Source organism: Balaenoptera ricei, chromosome 1, assembly GCF_028023285.1.
Source record: "Balaenoptera ricei isolate mBalRic1 chromosome 1, mBalRic1.hap2, whole genome shotgun sequence".
NCBI classification, from domain to species: domain Eukaryota; kingdom Metazoa; phylum Chordata; class Mammalia; order Artiodactyla; family Balaenopteridae; genus Balaenoptera; species Balaenoptera ricei.
In genome coordinates, this window is record NC_082639.1 from 162,026,959 (window position 1) to 162,054,147 (window position 27,189).

Sequence of the window (27,189 nt, forward strand, 5' to 3'; positions counted from 1 at the left end):
TTCCTAACTTCCCATCCCTTCACTGAAATCTGATCTCCACATCTCTTACTCATTCTCTTTTGCTGGTTCCTCTTCTGGTAATTTGTCTGTAAATGTTGATATAATCTAGGTTCCAACCTGGGTCCTCTATTTGACTCACTGTGCAGGTCCTTCCTGAATTATCTTGTGCATAATAATGCCTTTAACTATAATATCATTGCATAGGCAGCTGCATATTTGCCACATGTAGCTAAACACCCAGCTAGCTATAAGTCTTATAAATGCCACAATGGTATGGCATAACTGAGAAACACCCAGGCCCAGTGGACCATGAAAGAAAGGCAAGTACAGTAGAATGGGAATAGCATAAAACTCAGTCAGAAGTCCTGAGTTCCAATCCTGGCTCTGTCATTTTTAGCAGCAGGGTAGATTCTTTACCTCTCTTGTTCTTTGTTTTTTCTTGGTTTTGTTTTTTTGTTTGTTTTGTTTTGTTTTTTTCATCTGTAGAGTATGGCTAATAATACTCTGAAGACTTCCTTAGAGGGATTAAAGCAAATAATGTGTGTAAAGTTATGATATAAGCTTTTAAGTGTTATTCAAATTTCTGATATACCATTATTTAAAATGTAGTTGAACAAACAGGAATGATCATTCAAAATGAGAGAAAATGTAGAGACACCAGAAATACAAATATCAAGTTAATCAGACTTGGTAAACTAAATAAATAATGACTGCCTGTTTTTCAAACTATAGTGTACATCTGGAAGAGCTAATTAATACTGCTAATTCTCAGGTTGAAGTCTCAGATTCAATTGGTCAGGAAAGAGACCAGGAATCTGCATTTTAAAATCATCACAGCTGATGCTGACAAATCAGGGCCACACTTCAAGAAACAGTGAAATATAAAGCACTTGAGAGATAGCAGGTCCTAAAAATTCCATTCTCGTGACTTGCAAAGACACAGAATTAGTTCCTTGTTGGGAAGCATGTTGCTGATTTTGCTTATTTAAAATTGTAATGTATTTCAATCCTTCCAAAATTGGTCTTTCCATACAAAAAAATCATCCCTCATCCACCTCCAATACACATACACAAACATGAACACAATATATTTACAAATGTATATCATACATAGCACAGTTAATAGAAAACCTTTCCCTGCTTAATATATGAATAAATAATAATGTAAAGATACAAAATAACAATGCAGACATTAGGCAGTTAAGAATTGAATATCTTTTGCTATAAAATATCAAATATGTCAAATATGTTTCTCTTTTTTCATATCATTATTGGTAGCTGACAGGAAGAAAAGACTCATAAGGAAATGTAAGGATGGAGCCAAACCAGAAACCAATAAGTAGCACAAATCATTAGGTATGCATCTTCTCAATAGGCTTGTTTCACCACTTGGAGAGATAAGCGACATGATACTTCCAAGCTGGTGGCTTGGTTAACTGCAGTTATTTTCAGTACAACAGACAGCATTTCTAGAGATTGAGGTTATAAACTAGGCTGGTATTTCAAAAATATTAATATAGCCTTAACTTTATTTTGTAGATACTATGTTTAGGACTTATTTTAACTTCCCATCTGGATAACTATACGTGTATTTTATGTAGGCATGATGCAAGTATACATTTGTAAACAAAAAGAACAAAGAGTGTCATTCATTACCCCCTTACACAAAGGGTTAAGTGGCAACCCACTGCAATTGCCCACAGACAGTGTGCCCTGAGGGGAATTCAAGATGGAAAAATAGGATGAAGCATTCTGTGCTTTGAACATACAGGCTCCTAGATGGTTAAGATGCACGTCTAAGGAAGAATTTCAATGACCCCAGATTCTTGCATCTTCCTATACATGGAAAAGCACTAAAATAATTAACTTGAGATATCTGTTCTTTGTGATTAGCAGTAATCATTTTATGCTTGACTACATGCATTTCCCAGCCAGAAATTCATATATATATTGGCTCCTCCCCTACCTCAGAGCAGTTTCTCAGAGCTATCTGAGAGGCTGTCTCCTGTGCTCTAGTCCTCAGTAAGGTCCGTGGATAAAACTGAAACTCACTGCTCTTACATTGTGTGTTTTTTATTTCAGTCGACACACACAATAAATTTAAATGTTTGTGCAGGATAGAAAGCCCAGAGATAAACCCATGAACATATGGTCCCCTTATCTTTGATAAAGGAGGCAAGAATATACAATGGAGAAAAGACAGCCTCTTCAATAAGTGGTGCTGGGAAAACTGGACAGCTACATGTAGAAGAATGAAATTAGAACACTTCCTAACACCATACACAAAAATAAACTCAAAATGGATTAAAGACCTAAATGTAAGACCAGACACTATAAAACTCTTAGAGGAAACATAGGCAGAACACTCTTTGACATAAAACACAGCAAGATTCTTGTTGATCCACCTCCTAAAGATATGGAAATAAAAACAAAAATAAGCAAATGGGACCTAATTAAACTTCAAAGCTTTTGCACAGCAAAGGAAACCATAAACAAGACGAAAAGACAACCTTCAGAATGGGAGAAAATATTTGCAAAAGAAGCAACTGACAAAGGATTAATCTCCAAAATATACAAGCAGCTCATGCAACTCAATATCAAAAAACAAACAACCCAATCCAAAAATTAGCAGAAGATCTAAATAGACATTTCTCCAAAGAAGATATAGATTGCCAACAAACACATGAAAGGATGCTCAACATCACTAATCATTAGAGAAATGCAAATCAAAACTATAATGAGGTATCACCTCACACCTGTCAGAACGGGCATCATCAAAAAATCTACAAACATAAATGCTGGAGAGGGTGTGGAGAAAAGGGAACCCTCTTGCACTGTTGGTGGGAATGTAACTTGATACAGCCACTATGGAGAACAGTATGGAGGTTCCTTAAAAAACTAAAACTAGAACTACCATACAACCCAAAACCTAAAAAAAAAAAAAAAAATTGTTCTGATGAACCCAGGGGCAGGACAGGAATAAAGATGCAGGCGTAGAGAATGGACTTGAGGACACCAGGAGGGGGAAGGGTAAGCTGCGACGAAGTGAGCAAGTAGCATTGACATATATACACAACCAAATGTAAAATAGATAGCTAGTGGGAAGCAGCTGTATCGCATGGGGAGATCAGCTCTGTGCTTTGTGACCACCTAGAGGGGTGGGATAGGGAGGGTGGGAGGGAGACGCAAAAGGGAGGGGATATGGGGATATATGTATAATATAGCTGATTCACTTTGCTATACAGCAGAAACTAACACAGCATTGTAAAGCAATTATACTCCAATGAAGATGCTAAAAGAAAAAGTTCAAATTTAGAGAGGGATGTAACAAGTCATAACTAAATCATTGTAATATTATATGTTCTAACTCACTAAAATATGTATCATCCTTAACTAAAAATTGTAAGTTTATGTGTAAAGTCCATGGAATGATGTTAGCAAACTCTCAAACCAAAGAGCATTATTAATATGTATTTACAAATGGCATATGAAGAAAGCACTGCTTCAATCAATCACACATAACTATGGATACTGGAACTATTTAACTATTAGAGATGATCTATTTATCTTAAATAAATAAATAAATGTGTGTGCAATATTCATATACATATGTAAAGGCATATAATATTTGGGAAAGAGAGTAAATAAGGTGTCTTAATCTTTGCATAAGTCAGGTAAAAACCAAACCATTTAATGGTTTATTCCTTTTGTAAGCAGCTCTTGCAGAAAACTGCCCTCAGGAGGAAGCCTCTTTTCTTGTCACTTTAGGAAAGCTATATTGTAATTAACTTTTAAACCAGGCACCCCCATGCTCTACTCATCTCTGGCACAAGCACACCTTTCAAATCTTTTGTTTTTTTAATTGGAATATAGTTGATTAACAGTGTGTTAGTTTCTGCTGTATGGCAAAGTGAGTCAGTTATACATACACATATATCCACGCTTTGTTTAGATTCTATTCTCATATAGGTCATTACAGAGTATTGAATATAGTTCCCTGTGCTATTCAGTAGGTACTTATTAGTTATCTATTCTATATATAGTAGTGTGTATATGTCAACAACAATCTCCCAATTTATCCCTCCTTCCCCTTTCCCCCTGGTAACAATTTTCTTTTCTACATCTGTGACTAAACTTCTGTTTTATAAATAGGTTCATTTGTACCATTTCTTTAGATTCCACATACAAGTGGTACCATGACATTTGTCTTTCTCTGTCTGACTTACTTCACTTAGAATGATCATCTCTAGGTCCATCCATCCATGTTGCTGTGAATGACATTATTTCATTCATTTTAATGGCTAATATTCCATTGTATATATGTATCACATATTCTTTATCCATTCCTCTTTTGATGGCCATTTAGGTTGCTTCCATGTCCTGGCTGTTGTAAATAGCACTGCAATGAACATTGGGGTGCATGTACCCTTTCAAATATGGTTTTCTCCAGATATATGCCCAGGAGTGGGATTGCAGGATCATAGGGCAGCTCTATTTTTAGTTTTTTAAGGAATTTCCATACTGTTCTTCATAGTGGCTGTACCAATTTACATTCCCACCAACAGTATAGGAGGGTTCCCTTTTCTCCATGCCCTCTCCAGCATTTATTGTTTGTAGATTTTTTGATGATGGCCATTCTGACCAGCGTGAGGCGATTTCTCTAATAATTAGTGGTGTTGAGCATCTTTTCATGTGCCTCTTGGCCATCTGTATGTCTTCTTTGGAGAATGTCTATGTGGATCTTCTGCCCATTTTTTGATTGGGTTGTTTGTTTTTTTTGATATTGAGCTGCGTGAGCTATTTGTATATTTTGGAGATTAATCCCTTGTTGGTTGCTTTGTTTGCAAATATTCTCTCCCAATCTGTGGGTTTTCTTTTCATTTTGTTGCTGGTTTCCTTTGCTGTGCAAAAACTTTTAAGATTAATTAGGTCCCATTTGTTTATTTATTTATTTTTTTATTTTCATTATGCTCCAGAGGTGGATCAAAAAGGTTCTTGATGTGATTTATGTCAGAGAGCCTATGTTTTCCTCTAAGAATTTTATAGCATCTGATGTTACATTTAGGTCTTTAATCCATTTTGAGTTTATTTTTGTGTATGGGGTTAGGGAGTGTTCTAATTTCATTCTTTTACATGTAGCTGTCCAGTTTCCCCAGCACCACTTACTGAAGAGGCTGTGTTTTCTCCATTGTACATTCTTGCCTCCTTTGTCATAGATTAGGTGACCATCAGTGTGTGGGTTTATCTCTGCATTTTCTATCTTGTTCCATTGATCTATATGTCTGTTTTGTGCCAGTACCATACTGTTTTGATGACTGTAGCTTTGTGGTATAGACGGAAGTCAGGGATCCTGATTCCTCCAAGTCCTTTTTGCTTTTTCAAGATTGCCTTGGCTATTTGGTGTCTTCTGTGTTTCCATACAAGTTGTAAATTCTTTTGTTCTAATTCTGTGAAAAATGCTATTGGTAATTTGATAGAGATTGCATTGAATCTGTACATTACTTTGGGTAGTATAGTCATTTTGACAATGTTGATTCTCCCAATCAAAGAACATGGTATCTCTCCATCTGTTTATGTCATTTTTGATTTCTTTCATCAGTATGTTATAGTTTTCTGAGTATAGGGCTTTTGCTTCCTTAGTTAGGTTTATTCCTAGGTATTTAATTAATTAATTTATTTATTTGATATGATGGTAAATGGGATTGTTTCTTTAATTTCTCTTTCTGATCTTTTGTTGTTAGTGTATAGAAGTGAAACAGATTTCTGTGTATTAATTTTGTATCCTGCAACTTTAATCACACAATACCTTGCCTAACTTGTCAGTTCCATAGATCAAAGAAGTAGAAGTGAAGAATACATAATTAACAGATGACCATATCTCTTCCCTGCTTCCCTTTCAGTAATCTCCTGAACTAACTCTGTGACCAAACTGTGTGAAAAGATAACATCTCGAGGAAGATCATGAGGAGTCCACAAGCCTGCACACAGTGGGGGATTGCAATGATTCTGACCCCCATCTCAATAATTACCTGAGATTACTTCTCTGTTTGCCTTTAAGAGTGTTTATGGCTGAGCAGAATTTTCGGAGGTGGTTTTTGGGGAGCACTGAGTTCAACATCTCCCCAGATTGCTGGCACTCTCATTAAAGGCACCTTTCCTTTCTACTGACATTTGTGAGTATGTAATTGATTTTGTAAGCAGTGAGCAGCAGGACCCAATTCATTCAATAACATTTTTATCAGTACGTTTTGTGTCTTGAAATGACAAAAGCTTGGGACATTTTATAAAGGAGAACAATTTGTGCCGATATTTGTATTTTTAAGATGTCATAAATGCTTTAGCTCTAAAATTAAAAATGAATAGTCTTAGACAATAAATTAGTTCTGTTTATTGAGTAAATGCATTTTGTTTTTAAGATACAATTTGTTGTTGTTTTTGCTAAAACTAGTTCATGGTGAATATTTAGTTTATAAAATAGATTATATTACCAATACTACCCTTTATAACTACAGTAATAAAATATTAAATATAGATTTTCATTTTTATTAGGAGAGATGTATGGGAGTCCATCATTTCCACAAATTAGATTACTGCAAAGTGGCTGGATCAGTGAAGATTTTCATTTTGTTCATTTTGTGGTTTAAACGTTTAATTATTCCAGATAATCTGTAATTTTGAATCATGATGGGACATTTCTGGTAAGATGTGACATTTTATTTTTCTTTCTGAATCCACCTCTGATTTTGATCCAGGGCACATCAATTTAGAAATGACCACTGATCATGATAGTTTTTGGGAAAAAATGTTGGAACATAACATGTAAATTATGTTCTTTACAGGTTTATAGTAGAACATATATAAAATTTAAGAACATGAAAGGCTTACTAGAATTCTGCTTAAACACAATTTTATCTTGTTTCTCTGCCCTTATATCATGCTTTTCCAATTGAGAGTGCCAGGTTTCTCTCCCTTTCCGCTCTAGGGCAGCTCCAAAGCTGCCTACAGGGAAATCAAGGGGAAAACAACAACCTCAAAAGACACTAATGGTTGCTTTTCAGATACTCTCCAAAGCCCAGTGCGAAGGGAGAACACATAGAGCAGAAAGAAGCAACTTTATGTTTTCCATTTCTCTTAGATGTTGGCTCAGAGACCATCCCAGGATTAAATACTGAAGAAAAAAAAAATGAAAGAAAGGCAGATACAAAGTAAACAAAAACAACAAGCTTGGTCATGATCTGTTCATTTTCCCCCCTATAAAAATATGGTCTCTGACTGTTGGTCCATCCTATAAGTAGCTTGGAAATTGTTACCGCTGAACAAAATAAAAACCAACAATTCTTCCAGAACTGTGAGAAAAAAAAAAAAATTTTGTTGTTGTTTAAGCCACGTAGTCAGTGGTATTTTGTTATGGCAGCCCTAGCAAACCAATAGACATTAAAACCACAGATCCAGGAAACTCATATAACACCAAGCATGATTAATACCAAAAACACTATACCTATATATTTCATATTCTAAATGCAGAAAATCAGAGACAAAGAGAAAACCTTGAACAAAGCTGGGGTGGGAGTAGGAGGGAACACCTTACATATAGAGGACAAAGGCTAAGAATTACATCAAATTTTCATTTAAAACTCTAGGGCAATCTTAAAAAATTTAAAAAGAAGTATAATTGATATACTTAGATAGGAGAGAAAACTGAATCATATAAAATGCTCAATTAAAATCAGGGAAGGCAGAAAAAGGGTGGAAGAAAAAAGATAAAAATAAAGCAAAACAAAGAAAAAGGGAAATGAATAGAAAACAGTTACAAATATGGTATATATTAATCCAACAATACTAATTATCACTTCTAGTGGGAATGGTCTAAATATAATAATTAAAAGACAAAGACTGTCAGAGTGTACTAAAAACTGGATCTAATTATGTGCTGTCTATAAGAAACCCACTTTAAATATAAAGACACAGATAGATTACAAATAAAGGGGAGGAAAGACATGCCATGTTAACACTCATAAAGAGAAAACAAGAGTAGCTAAATTAATTTCAGACAAAGTAGACTTCAGAAAAAAATTATTAGGAATAAATAGGGGCATTACATGATACAGGAGTTAATTCTCATGAAGACATAGAAATCCTAATGTTTATGCTCTTAACAACAGAGCATCAAAATACTGGAGGCAAAAACTGAGAGACTTAAGGAAAAATAGACAAATAACTATTATAATTGAAGACTTCAACACACATCTATCTGTAGTTGACAGATCCACTGGGCAGAAAAATCGGTGAAGACATAGTTGAACAGAATAGCACCATCAATCAAATGGATCTAATTGACATTTATAAAATACTTCATCCAACAAAAGCTGAATATACAACCTTCTCAAGTTCCCAGGTAATGCACCAAAATGGACCACATTCTAGGCTATAAAACACACTTTAACAAATTATTAAAAGTAGAAATCATACCAAGTATACTCTCAGACATCAATGGAATTAAGCCAGAAATTAATAACAGAAACACAGCTAGAAAGCCCTCAAATGCCTGTTATTAAACAACACACTTGTAAATAACATACAGTCAAAGAAATCCCAAGAGAAATTGAAAAATATTTTTGACTAAATGACAATAAAAATACCACTTAATCAAAATCTGTGATGCAGTGAAAGCTGTGCTTAGAGGGAAACTTATAGCATTGAATATATATATTAGAAAAGAATAAAGATCTAAAATCAATAACCTAAGCTTCCAACATAGAAACAAAAAAAGAAAAAAGAAAATATTAAATCCAAGGTAAGCTGAAGAAAATAAATACTAAAAATTTAGAGCAGAAATCAATGACCTAAAAATAGAAGAAGTCATGAACTTGAAAACAGGAAACCAATAAAGTAATTCAACAAAACCAAAAGCTGGTTCTTTGAAGAGATCAATATTAATAAATCTCTAGCCAAACTAAAAGAAACAAGAGAAGACACAAATTACTGACATAAGAAATAAAAGAGGGGCTCTCACTACTGATTCCATTGATTTTAAAAAGATAATAAAGGGATATTATAAACAACTCTAGCTCACAGGTTTGATAAACAGATAAACCTAGATAAAACAGACCAAGTTTTTGAAAGACACAATCTATCAATACCGACACAAGGAGAAAAAGATAGTATGAATAGGCTTACATCGATTAAATAAATTTAATCAGTAATTGATAACCTACCAAAACAGAAAGCACAAAGCTAATATGGTTTCACTGGTGAATTCTACCAAACATTAAAATGGAAGAAATAATACCAATTCTCCACAATTGCTCCCAGAAAATAGAAGCAGAAGGAATACTTCCTAACTTACTCTATGAGGCCAGTATTATCCTAATACCAAAACCGAAAAAGGCATTACAAGAATGGAAAACTACATATCAATGTTCTCATGAACATAAATGCAAAGATCTCCAATGGGGTGGGGGAGGGATAAATTAGGAATTGAGGATTAACAGATGCACACTACTATATATAAAACAGATAAACAACAAGTGTTACTGTTTAGTACTGGGAACCACATTCAATATCTTGTAATAACCTAATATGGAAAAGAATCTGAAAAAGAAAATATGTGTGTTTTTTATATAATATATATATATATACATGTGTATATAACTGAATCACTTTGCTGTACACATGAAAACACTGTAAATCATCTATACTTCAATTTTAAAAAGATCCCCAATAAAATATTAGCAAATCACATCCAACAATGTATATAAAGAACTATACACCATAGCCAAGTGAGATTTATTCTTGTTATGAAAGACTGGTTAACTAAAAGTCAATTAAGGTAACCCATCATATCAACAGAATAAAGAAGGAAAACCATATGATCATGTCAATAAATGCAAAGAAAGTATTTGATGAAATATAGTACTGATTATAAACTAACAAAAACAAATAAGTAAATAAAACTCTCGAAAAACTAGGATTGGAGAGGAAACTTCCTCAACTTGATAAAGAACATCTACAAAAAACCTAGAGCTAACATGATAATAAATGGTTAGAAACTAGATGCATTACTGTTAAGGTGAGGAACAAAGCAAGGATGTCCCCTTGCACCACTCCTATTCAACATCTTACAAGACATTCTAGCTAATGCCATAAGACAAGAAAAAAGGAATTAAAGGTATATAGTTTGAAAAGGAAAATAGAAAACTGTCTTTGTTCACAGATGACAGATATTTGTCTGTATAGAAAATCCAAAGAAACAACTAAAAAACTCTTAGAACTAAAAAGTGATTATAGCAAGTTAATGTTATAAAATTTGCTTTTCTATAAATCATTCATGAGTATTTGGAATTTGAAATTAAAAATATGATGCCATTTACATTAGCACACAACTGTAAATAGTGTGCTAAATAAAAAGAAAAAGTACTTAGGTATAAATTTAACAAAATGAGTACTAGATCTTTATTAAAAGTCCAAATTCTGATGAAAAATATCAAAGAAGAAATAAATAAATGGAAAGATAATCCATGTTCATGGATAGGAAGACTCAATATTGTCAAGATGTCAGTTATTTCTAATTTGATCTGCAATCCCAAATTCCAGCAGGTTATTTTGTGGGTATTGAAAAACTGATCCTACAGTTTTTGGAAAGCAAAATACCCAGAATATATAACATAATACTGAAGGAGAAGTACAAATTTAGAGGACTGACACTATCCAATTTCAAGACACACTATAAATCTATAGTAATCAGGACAGTGCTGTATTAGAGAAAGAATAGACAAATAGATCAATGGAACAGAATAGAAATAGCCCCACATAAATATAGTCAACCAATATTTGACAAAGGATCAAAGGCAATTCAATGGAGAAAGGATAGTGCTTTCAACAAATGGTGCTGGAACAAATGGACATCCAAGATGTTCTTCAATTGCATTCAAAGACTCAGAAGGAACTAAAGTGAATAAAGCTAATCTGAAAAGGCTCCATTCTGTGTGATTCCAACTATATAACATTCTGAAAAAGGGAAAGCTAAGGAGATAGTAAAAATAGCAGTGGTTGACAGGGGTTCAGGAGGAGAGAGGGAGAGATGAACAGGTAGAACTCTGGGAAATTTTAGGGCAATGGTAGATATATGTCATTATACATTTGTCAAAACCCACAGAAGGCACAATACAAAGAGTGAACTCTCATGTAAACTATGGACTTTAGTTAATAATAATATTTCAATATTGGATCATCAATTGTAGCAAATTTACTACACTAATGTGACATATTAATAATAGGAAAGATCGTGGGTTGTATTGAGGTGGTTTAGGGGAATTCTCCTACTTTCTGTTCAATTTTTTGTATACTTAAAACTGTTCCCAAAACAGAAATTTAAAAATTTCTTCTCTAAAATATGGTTTTAGGAGCCACTAACATCTACTTCAAAAATAGACATAGCAGGGATAGAGTCATCAAAAGTGAACGGCAAGGGTTTTAGGTGTTCTATGTAGGACTATTACATAGAACTGTAGAGGCTCTATTAAAGGTCTTATGAAACAAGCAACTTAAAACTTAAGTGCCAAAGAGAATGAAGTAGGAACCGCACTACACCACACAATTTTATAAATGGGATGAATATTTTGGAAAGCATTTCAGTGTCTTAGGTCAAGAAACAAACTAATTTTTAGAAAAGTGAAGTTCTTCTATTTCCCCCCAAATCTTGAATTCTCAGTTTTTCAATATTATATATCATGGAATTATTAATATACAAAGATTTAAGGCATTGGTATTTTGTCAACTAAGATTTAAGACACAGACATGAAGTTATATATGCTATTAATTTGATTTTATTCACGCATTTATTTTAAAGTTCACTGATTTCTTGTGTATTCAATCTCTCTAATTAATCATAAATTCCTTGTCATCCATCCCCAAAATGCAGTATTTGGTTATAGCAATCTTTATACCAAAATGTTAACTAACCAACTTAAAATCTGTCCCTGAAGGAAAAAATTACTATTTATCTCAAAGCTGCTGTGATTATTATATGTTAGCATACAATTGCTATGATTGGCCAACCAGAACTCTAATATTATTTCAGCATGGTTTTGACAGGTGGGACTTAGTGATATCTAGTTCTTAGGGTCAGTAAGTGGAGTCTCTCTTCCTAGGCTTGAAACACCTCACAACATCCTGGAGAAAATACAGGCCTTTGGTTGAATGTTTTCGGAGGCACAACCATCATCCTACAAGATAATGCAAGTTCCGGACAATTTTCATTGTTAAAAGTTCCTTATGTTGAGAACACCTCTGCCTTTCTGCAATTGTCATATGTTGGTCTCAGTTGGCCCTAGGATGAGATGAGTATGGCACTTGCCTAGGGGGCAAAAGTCAAGGGAGTGCCAAAAAACTCACTAATCAAGAAAAATAATACTTTAATGTAATATATGAAAAAATAAAACTGCAAAAAATTCTACAATGAACAAAATATAAAAGTATTCAATAAAGACATGCTCCAACAGGGCTAGGATTTGGGTGAAGTGAGTGACGTGAGTCATACAAGTATAGGGTCAGCTCCTGTCTTTATTGGAAATTTTGATTTCTTGGGGTTCAAGTCCTATATGAACATTGGAGATTTAACCCTCAAAAGGAGCCAGACAAAAGACACTGGTCAATGTGTGATCATCTGTAGGAACATCAATGTGCAATGTGTGTGCTTAGAGATACCAGTGAACTTCCTGTCTCTCGCTTCTGTTTTAGTTTGCTACCACCACTACTGTCTCTACTTCTTATCACAGTTCTCTTAAACTTCCTCGTGTCTTGGCCCCCAGCCCTCATGGCAATCCCTTTATACTAGATGATTCTTGATGCAAATACACCTGGGAAGTCCATTCCCGACTCCATTTTAATTGGCTTGGATTGGAATATTTTTTTGTACTTGGGTGAACAATATCAGAAATCTCACACAACTTGATTTTCAAAGTACGGTGTTTTTTCATAGCCCTTTAGTCCATATTGGCTTGTCTTAGTCATTAAACATGATCAACATATTCTATTTTTCTACAAAACCAAGGTAACCATGGAAAAGTGTTTTTCCACATAAACTGACCTAAGAGGTTTATGTTCTGCAGAGACTTCCTAGTAAGTTTGAATTGGTGATGGAAATAGACAGTAGATACTAATAGAATATAAGAAACCATTCTTTAAACCTGCTTTAAGCAATAAACTCCTGTCTGCCCCAAGCTGTCTCAGAATAAACAACCTAAGTAATCACTATTATTTCTATTGGGCCTCACACCCAACTACATCACAGTATCAACATCCTCTTTATAAGCAAGTGTTCATACTTTATAAATGTTCTTTAAATAAACGGTGGTAGAAAATTCGAAGTTGGATAATTTGAGTTGCTTCTATACTTGCACCTAAAAAGAAAAATCATAGAAGACAAAGCATCATTGCCTGTAGGAGTGGTACAGTGTCTGAGATCGTTATCATTTCACTTCCTCTCATTTTTTCTGTAACTTTTTATTGAGTAATTATTTTATTCTTCACTTGTATATAATCCAAGCAAATGAGACATAAACAGGTATATGTTTATTCAGGGGGGGAAACAAATAGAATAATAAAGACTATGCTTATTTTTAGTTAAAAATTGCAGGCTCTCCAGGTTTCAGGAGAAAGTTTAGAAGATGATTCCCTTTGAAATGGACACCAATAAGAGCTAATGTTAAACTGAATGACATTAATAATTTTGAGATGACAGACTTTGAGGGATGTTCTGTAAGTGATTTTCTGTGTAAGCCGTGCCATTTCCTTGGCCTTACCACAGAAACATTAATCTACTGTGAAGTGTTGAAACATGAACTGCAATTGGGAACACTAACATATTTATGAAAAACACAAAATATGGACTAAGAGAACATTAAGAATAAGAATTTGCTTTTCTGTAAGGAACAGAGGCAGTTTACCTGTCAGGCAATAATGATGACGACCGAAAACAATTTTGATTTATTAAGTATGAGAGGAGCAATACCAGTTTTTTTAGGCATATTAATTTGGGTTATTTCAACAACTTTAGAAAGTCAATATTATTATTTCTGCTTGAAAAGTGAGCAGACTGAGGCTCAGAGATGTTACATGCTTGCTCAAAGTCACACAGTCAGTATGTGGTACATCATTGTGGCAGTATCTGTGGTCAGGTCTGTCTGCCTCCAACACCTGGGTTTTCCTCATGAGCTCCTTGTCAGGTGTCCAGGTATTTTCTCCACTAGAACTTCATACTCTTTGGTGAAATAATTCCCAGGTATCATCCCAGGTTGGACAAAATACATCACAAAGTTCTCCAACTCAGATCCACAAATCGGCAGTATTTTTTTTTTTTTTTTTAATTAACTTCTTTCTCCAAGTGCATCAGTTTTGAAGAATGTGTACCCTGGATGAAAAAAAATCAACATTCCCACTACTGGAAAGGAATCATCTATTCTCTCTATTAATGGTTCAGTATTCTGGTTTTTAGATTGTCTTCCATAAATTATGTTAGTTTGAATCTTTGGTTGGCACCTGACCACCCTTGGATGAACTATGAAATTCAACTTTCTGAAATGACAAAAATGAGGGATGACTCCATGGGCTTTCCTATGGTTTTCTTACAAAACTTCTCTCCAGGAGCCAACAAAAGCCAGATTGCTGTGAAGTTTCTGTCTTTGAACACGCTGGCACTCTGCCTCAAATGCCTTCTCTGCCTTGTTTCCTGAAAAATCTCCCCTCTTTAAAATCCAACTCAGATGCCCTCAGTTCTTTTGTGAAATCACTCTGGAAACCCTCAAAGTCACTCTCTTATTCTTTTAAACTTCCATATATTTTACACATACCACTATTATATTCACTCAGCACTTCACAGCAACTCCTTCTGTATAATTCCCGTTTCTCGTCCAGCCTATGAGTTACTCAACAGTGTAGATAAAGTCAGAGTCTCCTTGTTATCCCAGCACCTACTATAACACTTTGCATTGGAACAAATCCTCAATGAATACTTGTAGAAATGACATTTAAAAACCATACATACAATATTATTTTTGAAAACTGTAGCCTTCAGGAAGATGTAAGAAGATGAGCAGCTATTAGGGGCCTATTTCCTTGAAGAGCTTAACTAAAATCATGGTTGTTGAACTGAGTTCATTCTAAGTTGACTGAAGTTGATTCACTATGATTAAATTTCCTATTGTATCTTTTCTTTTGCTTGCATTTGGCCTTTCATGTTTAACAAAACCTTCTGCTTATAGAATCATAGGATGCCTCAAATAATAGTGAGAAAAATGGAGTCTGGGAAAGGCAAGGGATTTACCACAAATCATAGCTAAATAGGAGAGGTGAACTAAAACTCTGGCTCTCTGAGCCCCTTTGTCACTCTTTCTAGTAGACCAAGGTGGTACAGAAAAATAATAATAATAACCCTTTTAAGCTTGTTTATAGCTCTTTCATCTATTCAGAAGAAAGTATTTTTTTAATAGTCACAGGGGGCACTATAACATGGAATAAGCTGCGAGCAGGTTTGGTGACTTTCCAAACAAGGCCATTCATAAATTCAATGTTAGAAATATTAGTCCCATACTGAAAACTGTGGTTTTCTTTTCTCAGTGACAAATAATAAAATGCAGGCATGGGTTCATCCATACACACTAGTTGTCAATAATAAAATGAGGAGATATTGCACTGACCATAGTCTGTGTTTTCTGGCTCCCAACAATTTGATGGCCAAAAATAGGGTGTCTGTGGAATGAAAAGAAGTGGAACTTAGGTTAGGCACATAAAGAATTAGTGGGGTTCCTGGTTTATGAGCTGTGTTTATCTTCAGCAATTATCTAGAATAGTTTGCTAACAATGTATGTTTTATTATCCAGAAAAAGTACTCAGAGAGGCATTGTAAGGTTTTTCTTTTACATTTACTTTGCTAAGCAATTGTTCAGCCTCCAAATAGGTGCCGCACCAGCAGGTATTTAAAACAGTGTACATTTGCTACAATTGTATGTCATCTGACAAAAAGGTAAAAGGACTGATTGCATTATTCAAATAAAAAGTGTTAATCCACAAAGACTGAAAGCAAAGTATTATATTCAGGAAGACTCATGATGAGATATGTTTAAATTTAGCAAATTGTTTTTTATGATTTATGTATTTCATCATTGCCCTCAGTAGATACAAAAGCTCAACCATCAGAATCTTTCCTTAAGATCTGGCAATCATTTGCTTGGTTCTATTAATTATATAATGCAGCTCTCAACATTATCCAGCTAGATTAAAACAACTTTTCCCCCTCACTTTAAAAAATATTTCTTGATAGAGACACTTATTACTCTAAATTTTTAAACTGCACAAGTCAGAGATGATTTTTTTTAAACTAATATCTTAGTTGATTGCTTAACAATAGACAGATATGTGATTCTGTGAAATTCTAGAAACTGATTGATGAAACTACAAAGAAAATGTCTGATCGAGAAAACCCAATTATTATCATCAGCATGTTATATTTTCTGACAGGGCTTTTCTAGCCCTGATGGCAGGATATGCTTGGCTCCAGACCCCGAGGATACTCCATCACCACCAGTCTACTCTTTCAAACTGTTTCCTTGGATGATGATGGCTCTGGGATTCAATGGAACAGTGACTACACACATCAGCCTTGTGGGCTTAATTATATTTATTAGTCAATTATATTAACAATCTGTGTGTAACAAGCATATTTAGGGTAATCTCTGATTACCTGTTTGATAATTCTGCCTTCTAGAAGAGGGATTCTCAAGAAGGGGAAAAGGGTAATTGGGAGAACTGCTTGAATCTCTGGGAGAGAGCCCTTTCAAACTGTTTAGGACTCCCAGGGGATTTGATTTACCCTCTATGCTTTCTTGGGAATTGCTCCAGTATCATAAAGAAGGCTACTAATACTAATTTTGTATATATGTGAACAAAGTGACAGAAGACATTTAGAGGGTAAAAAAGTTGAAGCACTAGATAAAAGGGGATATCGAGGCTTTATACAGCACCCCCTCCTTGGCAAATGAATCCACTTAACCTAGTCTGAGAGTAAAACTGGGTCACTACTCTAGGAGAACCATAGAGAAACAAAGTAGTTAAAAATCTTCCTTTCATGTGGGCTGCTAGTTTTTGAGATACTTCTCATAGAATGCATTATTCCCTTTGGGTTGCTTCTTTATTTTGGGAGGTGTGTGTGTGTGTGTGTGTGTGTGTGTGTGTGTGTGTGTGTGTGTGCACGCATGCGTATGCATATCTATTTATCTAACTCTAAAAATATATACTCTAGTCAGACTGGTCAGACACATACTTTTTTTCTCAAAGCCACACGGAATGTTTTCAATAGCATTCTTATAATTTTTATTTTTCTATCATTTACTTTAGTGAAAATTTCCTGACTGTAAAAATAAATGAATGAAGCTATTTTATCCTGTGATATTATGCGGAAAAGGCACAAAACCAACACTCCTCACTAATACTGCAAGGTTTTTTTTCTAGGAAAAATATTTTGATTTATAGTAAAAGAAAATTTAAATAACAAACCATTATAGTTTGTTGGAATTTAAAAATTTACTTTCACAGTTAAACTAGGCTTTAGGACATTTTAATCTATGAGTTTCTCTGCTTTTCAGAGTTTGCTTCTTTAGCCGTGATAAAACAGATCCGAAACTGTCTAGCCATCTCTCGGTAATCTTTGGCACCTATACTACTGTGATGAAAGTCATGAAAGTGACCTGGATAATCATGTCAGAACTCAATTTCAGTTAGCTAAGGAGGATAATTAGACAATTGCAAGTTTACAGTAAATACAAAAATCATATGATTGAAAAATTGAGACAAATTTACTGCGGCATACCAGTGCAATTAAAGTAAGAGTTCTGTTTGCCTCAAACTCATGCCCCAAAGCTTCTTCAGATTCCTAACGATGGTTAGAATCTCAATCATTCACTGGAGCAATTGTAAACACAATGTTGCAAGTTTCCTATTTTAACCCATGATTTTTAAAATCCTTCCATGGAGTTGAATTTCAATTCAATGCAATAAAGAACTTAATGCTGCTTGGAACCAACACAAAAATGGAAGTAACACCTTGAACAATAATGTATTTTCTGTTATTAGAGCTGTTCAAATATAAACTAATTAATGCCTTGGTGGACACTGTGGCAGGAATTAAATTATCCCTGAATTTTCTGGGGTTTCTTTTGTTTGTTTTTAAAACCTTGGTTTTTAGATTGTATGGTTATTAGATTTACAAATATGTCATGTTTCTATCCTATTTTGAATGTGAGTGTGCCATTAAAATATCTAACATTTAATATTTAACATTAATTCATGTAATTTAAAAGATTTTCTATCATCTATCATCGATTTAGGCATATTGAACTTGATAATCTTCTGCCTATGCCAAGTAGTGATGTAATTAGTTTATCATTTGCACTCATTCCCTTGCTTTGTTGTAAAGCTCTTTAAAAACAGTCTCTCCTTTTCTGCAGAATGCAGGGTGATCCATTCCCAGCTTTGCTCATCTTTGACCCATGAGCATGACAATAAAACCTTGTCTGCCTACTAACTTCAGTCTGGGAATGACAAGAGCAGAGTTAAAGGTTGTAAATTATACAAATTCAAGACATCACCACTAATTTTAGGCCATGTCTCAGCTAGTTTGTTTTGAGGGAAATTTTTGAATTAGATAATTGTCAGCAGATAGACTATATTCAATGCTTCCCTTATAAATATATTATTTTATACATAGATGATTTTACTTGTAATATTGATAGCAAAGATGGATAAAAGTTGGTATTTTTGTTAAAAAAATACATTTCATTTAGAATTTGTAAGAATTTTTTAGGCCTAACGTTTACTTAGAGTCTGCATATGAAAAACTTGTATAAGAAAATAAAATTTTATGGAAAATGTAATCCTGCAATAGCAAAGTAACTCCTTTTAAAAAATCAAAAAGTGTTAGTAACACATACATAATTTGTTTGCTAATCACTAATAATTTCTATTTATTAAAATGCTAACTTTAGGACCACAAGTTACTCTAACTTAATAATAAGCTGTTTTAAGCTACCATTACTTTATTTTTTTTTACTTTTATTTTTTTAAAATTTTATTTATTTATTTATTATTATTATTATTTTTTTTTTGGCTGTGTTGGGTCTTCGTTTCTGTGCGAGGGCTTTCTCTAGTTGCGGCGAGCGGGGGCCACTCTTCATCGCGGTGCGCGGGCCTCTCACTGTCGTGGCCTCTCTTGTTGCGGAGCACAGGCTCCAGATGCGCAGGCTCAGTAGTTGTGGCTCATGGGCCCAGTTGCTCCGCGGCATGTGGGATCTTCCCAGACCGGGGCTCGAACCCGTGTCCCCTGCATTGGCAGGCAGATTCTTAACCACTGCGCCACCAGGGAAGCCCAAGCTACCATTACTTTAAATTTAACTCTATAAAGGATAAAGCTTCATTATTTTAAAGCCTTTTAAAATTAAGTGATTCAACTAACTTAAATTGCTTGAATACTTAGGTCAGTATCACAGTTTCAGGAGATTGCTTTATTTACTAGCTATTCAGTGCAGAAAGTGCTATGATTATTTGCCTTGGATAGACGTGCCCTAAGGAAGTGGCAGTGAGAGTGTTCTAGGAGGACAATGATCTTTGAGAACAATTTTTTAAAACATATTCCCTCTGTTTTCAACTGCAAAGTCCAAGCAAGTCCTTAGGCATCCAAGTCACTTTATTTAGATATAGAACATCTAATCATTCAGAGCTAGTGAGAAGAATGCTCCAATGTCTAAAAGCTGGACAATGGGGAGAATCCTCTGAAAATCCCTAGAGCTAGAGTTTGAACTCTGACATTATATGTGCCTTAATTTTCTAGGCTGGAATCTTCCAGTCAGTTACTAATGAACCATAATGTCTAATGAAATGTAGAATACACTTCAGGTAAACCACTGTAAACTCAAGTGTCAACTGAATGCTCAATGACTAAAATTAGAATCCACAGTCATTTCCTGAAAGATTATTCTTTATAGGTATCTCATTTGAAAATGACCTAGAATGACTCTTGTCAGTTTATAAGTTATCTAAGGTGGCTTCCTGTCTCAGATGAGTATATGCATGCAAAGCATCATGCATGTCAGTCTTCATAGACTTGTAGAAGGTCTCAGACATGCAGAGGATATGTATTTATTAGCTAAATTCTATCCTGGAGCTTCAAGCATTCCCATGACTATTTGCTTGGACTGTAGATGGCTCTGGATCACGCAGGGTCCAGAGTGTAACAAATTTAGTTACATCTCTCAACTTCCTTCCTAGCAAATAAATGTTACTTACAGATGAACTCTCTCATCTTCCTGAATTCCATTGTGACTGTCTGAATTTTTCTCAAACATTTTATATAAAATATAATTTAAATCATCACACAATTTAGTTTTCACAAATCATTAGATTCTAACTAGCTTAAGTCAAAGTAAAATGTCATAATTTTCAAAATTTTTGTAAAAACAATGAAAATGCAGACTTGTTTCTACTGTTGAAGAATATTTTTATTAAACTTACTTGGAACCGGTAAAAGGTGCCATCATCCTTGAGTGTGAGGACATGATCCGAGATTGGAAAGAAGTAGCCATGGGCAGCCATTAGTGTTCCCAAATGGAGTGCCTCCACTGTTTCATGAAAATAAACAAACAAAAAAACACATATAAAAGCTCTCTTTAAAACTGTTGACTTATAGCCATGTAGAATTTTATCTTGTTCCTTTTGAACACATTCTTGCATTGGAATTCTCAGCATCCTGAAAAGCCTGTCTTTGTACTTCTTTCAGCTCTTTCACATAAGGTACTAAGATGGCTCTGCTTCCTGGTAGTGACTGTGCAATGACCAACAGTGCATGGCGACCAGCCCATGAGAACATAAAGTTATGGAACATTGAAACTGAAGGTTTTTCTGAAATCACAGAATCTGGTTCCTTCATTTTATAGATGGGACATATTTTGCTATATGTTAATAATCTTCCACAAACAATTCTATTTGGCATTTATATAGCACTTTAAACTTTAAAAAGTGTTCTTGCTTGCATCACCCCCTGCCCTGTAATATGAATATCCAATACTATCGGCAATTTTTCTAATGATATGGATCATTACTAGAGGCAATGTTAACAGGCAATGTTAAGGCATCTAGAACAATTTATGCTGCACTAAGTGAGCCTGCAGTCTGTGGTTGGCCAGACTGCTCTAGCTTTTACTACTCTGTATACAGTATTCTACATATGGACTATGTAGAGGTTTATATGACAATGAAAACATTATATTTTCCCAGTAGTCTGGGAAATAGTTGGAACATAATACTGTAATACTCACAATCCTTCTATAGCAACCAACAGTTTCTTCCAACAAAAGGGTTAATAAAATTTGATCAGTAGAATTATTACTGCAAGTTAGTTTGCTAACTTGAAGCCTAGAAAATATGGAACTATTCAAGATAGCTTTTTAGTCCAACATAAGCATACATGTATATAGAAAATACAAAAAGTTAGATTTATTGATCTGTTGGTATATCTTTATGTACAATTTATAGATTTATTTCTATTTTTAGATGAATAGCTAAAATGGTTCTTTAACTCTAGGATGCTTACAGAATTTCCAGGACTATGTGGATCTGTCTCTATCTCCGGCTGTCAATCACTGGTAACTCTGACACTTCAGCTAGTACTGACTCACTAAACTGCTTGCTATGGCCCACCTAAGCATAAGAACCCTCTTCCTCTCCTCACTCCCATGCCTATATTGGCTAATAATAAGATAATTGTTAAATTTTACCTGTAATGGGGTACTACAGTGCCCCTTTTAATTATTATCTAGCATCTTGCAAATATTTTAATTGGTAACTTCTTCTACCTCCGGCCTCCACTCCACTGATCTTGTCAATAATAAAGGAAAACTGCCAATCATCCTCTTTGTCATGTGTCCAGAAGACTGTTATTAAGTGTCCCAGTCATCTTCTTCACACTCCCAATCAAGTCTCTCCCTGCATAGAATGTTCTTTTTCTACAAAGGAGGATTCTTTTCATCACTTACACATACTTTTAGTTCAAAGTCAAGATCTTCTCAAAGTCTAAGCTGCTTATAAGTATATACCCACATATTCTGTGATTCTTATTAAAGCTCAGGAGGTAGTGTGATATTGTGGGAAGAACAAAACCTTTGGAGATACCCACTAGCTTTCATTACTTAAATTCTCTGCAACTCTCCTATCCATTAATAAAGGTAATAAACCCACCTTGCAGAGCTGGTATGAAAATCAAATAAGAATATATATAAAGAAGAAGATGGAATAGTACCCTGTGCATAGTAGATACTCAACAGGTGGTAGCTATTGTGCTTCATCACTTACACACTGAATGATTTTTACTTTTCTTTAAAGTACTTTCAGGAAATCCACTTCCATAAATTTGCCTTCAACTAGGCTGAGTGGGGGAGCTGGCAGTCCTAAATAGCATCAGCCAGTTATGTCTTCTTTTTGTGGATTATTTACAAAATTAAAATGGTAATAGGATCTGTGAAGAATGCTGGCCTATAATAATGAGCAGGTGCTTACAGCCTTGGTCATGTTCAGAATCCCTGGGTGTTCCTGTCTGGTAGCACTGGGCAGAGCAATGTATTACATCTGTTTGGGGATTTCAAAGTCAGGTGGCCCACCTATCTTGTTACAACCATCTTTATTCATTTAATTCCAGCAGTCTGTGGCCTAGGAAAATATTATTAGCACTACTTTCCAGAAAGGTAAATTGAATTATGGCACATGAGGAAATTTTCAGAGTATAGATACAAGAAAGGAGAACAGATGCCCAGAAAGATTAATAGTAAAGAGTTTCTAAACTCTAAGCACAGGGAAGAGTGTGACTAAAATAAAACAAAGAAACATCAAAAAACAGGTGCTAATGTGTTGATGAGGATTAGAAAACATAGTGTAAGTAAATATAGGGAAGCTGCAAAAAAGAAAATCAGAAGCAAATGAACATAAGCAAGTTCTTACCTTTCTGTATTCAATAGATACTAATTATACGATAAATCATACATTTCTAGAGGGAAAGATGAATGTCTGCAGGTTTTCTTCACATAACACTACCATAATTAGGCCTGCATAAATGCTTGCTGAAGAGAATAATAGTGAATTAGCAAGTAATCTCAACCTCTTTTTTTCGAGGTACAATACTCCATTTTTGTTTGGTTTAATGATATATATTCTCATCTTGCAACCCTCAAAGAGATTCTCATGCTCCATAATTTTATTAATAAGGAAAATTGGTTTTGATAGGTTTTTTAAATGCCTTGAATTCAACAGATGTACATTTGTGGTGGTATCAATAAGATCAAAATTTAGTTTCTGCATGGCCCACACATAGTTTGATGTAGAGGTCAAATCAAACTATTTAACTTAATATATAAGAGGACTGAGCTTCTAACAAACCTCATAAAACGATTTCAAGGTCACTGGTCAAACAGTAACCTAGAGAGATTGAGATTAGACAAGTTACATGCTCTATCACAGGACCTCCAGAGAACATGACCAAGACAGGATGAATGGTTAGATGAAAATCAGGGCATCGGGGTGAATTTTCTGTCTCATTTAAGGCTATAAGCTTGACATGTAGCATAGCAATAGCAAAAGTAGCTACTGAATCAGTATTTACTGAATGAGTGAATAAGTAAATTTATGAATAAATGACATATGGAATATGAAAAACATATACTGCACAAAAAATACTAGTTATCTTGTGTCGTGATGATGAGCAGCTTAAGCTCTGCCAAGATAATTTAGATGTTCATAATATCTTTTCAAAATACGTTTAAAGCTTTTGAGGTGGGACTGTTCTAAGTGTTTTATATGGGAAAAGATAATAGTGATATAAATGGCATAAACGCCACTAAGAGATCTTAGGGTGGGCTTAGGATAGTTTTCTCAAGGTTGAATTGTTCATTGTTAGCAATAAGCATGGAGCTACATTTCCCCATGATCCAGCTGCTCCTGAATCTCAGCACAGCCTTAATCTAATAAGAAGCTGGAGGACCACTGGCAGTCTTGGAACTAAGTGTTGAAAGAATCTAATGGGTAGTCTATCAAGATCACCCTCCCTATAATGGCACACAAGAGAGCCCCACAACATTATGCTTCTTAGCAAAATAATTAGTAATGAATCGTCTTGCACATGTGTTATCCACATCACCCACACAACTAGATAAAGTTCAACAATAAACTTACCATTAAGATTCCAGTTTATTTTCCATTTGGATGTTCAAGCCATGAACAAACCGAGAAGCAAAAATGCATCTCTAAACAACCGTTAACTATGTGAACAGCGTAGTGTAGCTTTGTTAAGCCTGATGTACTCATCGCATTACTTCACCTCAAACCCTTAAACAACAGAATTATCAAAATCCTTTAAAAGAAAAAGGAATTCTGCATGGTGTAATTTGCTTTTGAATCACAACTACTTCAGAAAGTTAATAGGATAAAAAGCATACTATAAAAGAGACTTGTGTGTTCAGTTCTATATTTCCATATGTAGAAATATATATTTTTATATTCAGTTCTGTATTTATAACATATTTTCAGAACTCAGTAATATCTTCTTTATCCAGGGATCCCATAGCAGGTAGTCTCAGCACCTCCCAAATATACCCTATAATTTCACAGTGATGGAACAATGCCTCTGAGTGAAGAAATAATAATAAAAAATTTCACTAAATCTTATATTTTTATTCCTGTTATGCATTTTTACTTTTATTTTATGAGTATATATTAGTAAATGTGATTGTTTCATTATCAACACAGCATACGTGATGTAGCAAATATGATTAGTGTGTGGGGAGAAGTATTTTAGAAGGAAATACACTCAAAATAGAAAAAAAATGACAGCAGATGATATGACATCAAGGAAAGAAAAACTAAAAAGTAGACAGAGGTAAGTTATTAAATAGTAAAATAACCGACATTTATCATGATGATTCTGAGTCATAAAGGAAAGATTTTGTTAAACTTGTTATTCTCTGTTTAAGAAGACAGGGAGGTGGTCATTAGAGAAATATTTCAAAATATTATACTTTTTTTAGAATAGGCATTTGCAAGGTAAGATTAATCATGTAGAAAAATCACATACGCAGAAGATTTTTTTTCTCCAACAAGGCCAAATAAAAGTGAACTATTACTACAGTTAGGGATTTCTGAGGTAGGTCTATCTTCTCAATAGTAAGAGTTAGTGGAAGAAGTAAGTATTGGGGCTTTTCTCCTTCTTTTTAAAAAAAAATCATTTCCACATAGAAAAATGAAGTGCCGCTTGCCTTTTAGCAATCAAAAATCAGGATTTAGAAGTGTACAATATGGTAAAATAGATTAGATAAGATAAAATAGATTCTATTTGGGAGAAATAAAAACAGAAGCATAATTTATACCAACTTTGAAGCTTACACTAGGTAATTAATGCAAGCAAATAATATTTCCAAACAAAGGAGCACAGTGTGGAGTGAAGCAGCTAGGATGTACAAGCCAGCCACTTGGGTTCATACTCTGACTCCCTCATGTGCTAGCTGTACGACTGGGGCAGAAGGCTCACACTCTCTGGGACTCAGTGTCCACATCTGTAAAACAAAGATAATAAAATGCTGATGTTAAAAGTCTGTTGTGAGGAACAATTGAGATAAATGTGCAATGCACTTAAAATAAGGCCAGCCACGTAGAAGTGCTCCAAAAATGTGAGTTATATTCAGTTAGTTGATATTATGAAAGGACACATTCAGTAGCACTTAGTCTAGTGCAAAAGGCAGTGGGGAAACTAGTAGCTGGTATTGATCCAGGCTTCCAGATCATGTTAAACACTTCCAATTGAACACTATTTAAAGTCTTCCAGGTGATCAAACTGGGATCTTTAGTGTACAGATGATGAATCTGCTCTGGAATGCACTTACACTTATTCCTAGGCAGCAAAGAACACGACCCAAATCCCAAAGATCTGGTATCATAGTTATAGGAAAAGATTTCCAAAGGTAACATATTCTGCACCCCAGGTTTACAATCTGAAACATGAAAATGCAACAGATCAGTGAGAACTCCCCCAATTCAGGAGCCGGCGGGGGGTGTGGGGTGGGGGGTGTGGGGTGGGGAATGATATGAGGACACACCAAGAATGGCAATGCTGAAAAACAACAGTGACAGAGGAAGCACAGGAACAGCAGTCAGAATGGAGAGGATTTCTTAAGGAAGCATAATATTTTCCCAGGACTCAAAAAAACTAACTCATTAAAAAAATTGGTACTGAAAGTAACAGGATCAAACATCAATGGCCCTTATCACACACATGGGGTAGAAAAGTCTAGTTGCCTAGTATCAATAAGTATGACACCTTAAGAGATTATTTCAATATGAAGAATAATGCTGAAATTTTTAAAAAGAGAGAGAAAGACCTATGTGATATTGGTGTGGAGAATTGGCTTAAGATCTATGTTATCTGGTAACTATAGGATATCAGCATGTTCATTTCACTGATATAGTATATCCTTCTGTATAACTGGTAGTTCCATCATTGTGTAAAATGAGCTGCACTTCAACAAAATTCTATTTTATTTATATGTGTGATTAGGTGCTAGAATAGTATTCAGATGAGAGAAAACTCACACTGAGTTTATTCAAGAATAAAGTAAGCAATCTACAACAATCACAAGAGCCAAGGCAATAATAAATGACAGTGGAAAGCAACATTCCCTCTAAAATTCAGTATATATTCTGCAAAGTTTCCACCAGTTAGTTTGGCTGAATGAGCTGGAAGGAAAGTAAGACACTGAACTAACTTTAATAGACAGGGGCTACTATATATAAAAAAGATAACCAGAAAGGACCTACTGTATAGCACAGAAAACTATACTCAATACTTTGTGATAACCTATAAGGGAAAAGAATCTGAAAAAGTATATATGTAAAACTGAATCACCTTGCTGTACACCTGAAACTAATAAAACATTGTAAATCCACTATAGTTCAATTTTTAAAAAGACAGGGAGTTTCTTTAGCTTATTTTGCTTCAAATCAAAGACAGCACATGCTACTTAACAAGAATGCGTGCATATCATGGAAAAACATGCTCAACTGCAAGTCATGGGATTTGAATTCCAATCATAGTCTAGTTTCTGTGAC

The 27,189-nt window shown here is 34.6% G+C and overlaps 1 protein-coding gene across 9 annotated transcripts in view; it reads right to left on the bottom strand.

Annotated features, from left to right (window-relative positions):
- The window catches only part of RGS7 (regulator of G protein signaling 7), a 584,592-nt gene that overhangs the window by 123,703 nt on the left and 433,700 nt on the right, over nucleotides 1–27,189 (bottom strand). For 7 of the 9 annotated variants that reach the window (XM_059940741.1, XM_059940740.1, XM_059940743.1 and 4 more), the window contains 2 exons: nucleotides 20,560–20,666; nucleotides 15,696–15,747 (listed from right to left, as the gene is read on the bottom strand). In XM_059940741.1, coding sequence (XP_059796724.1) covers nucleotides 15,696–15,747; nucleotides 20,560–20,666 — 159 coding nt within the window. Of the gene's footprint in view, nucleotides 1–15,695; nucleotides 15,748–20,559; nucleotides 20,667–25,470; nucleotides 25,641–25,967; nucleotides 26,032–27,189 lie in introns of those variants that run through there. The other 2 variants (XM_059940745.1, XM_059940744.1) reach the window with 2 other exon arrangements.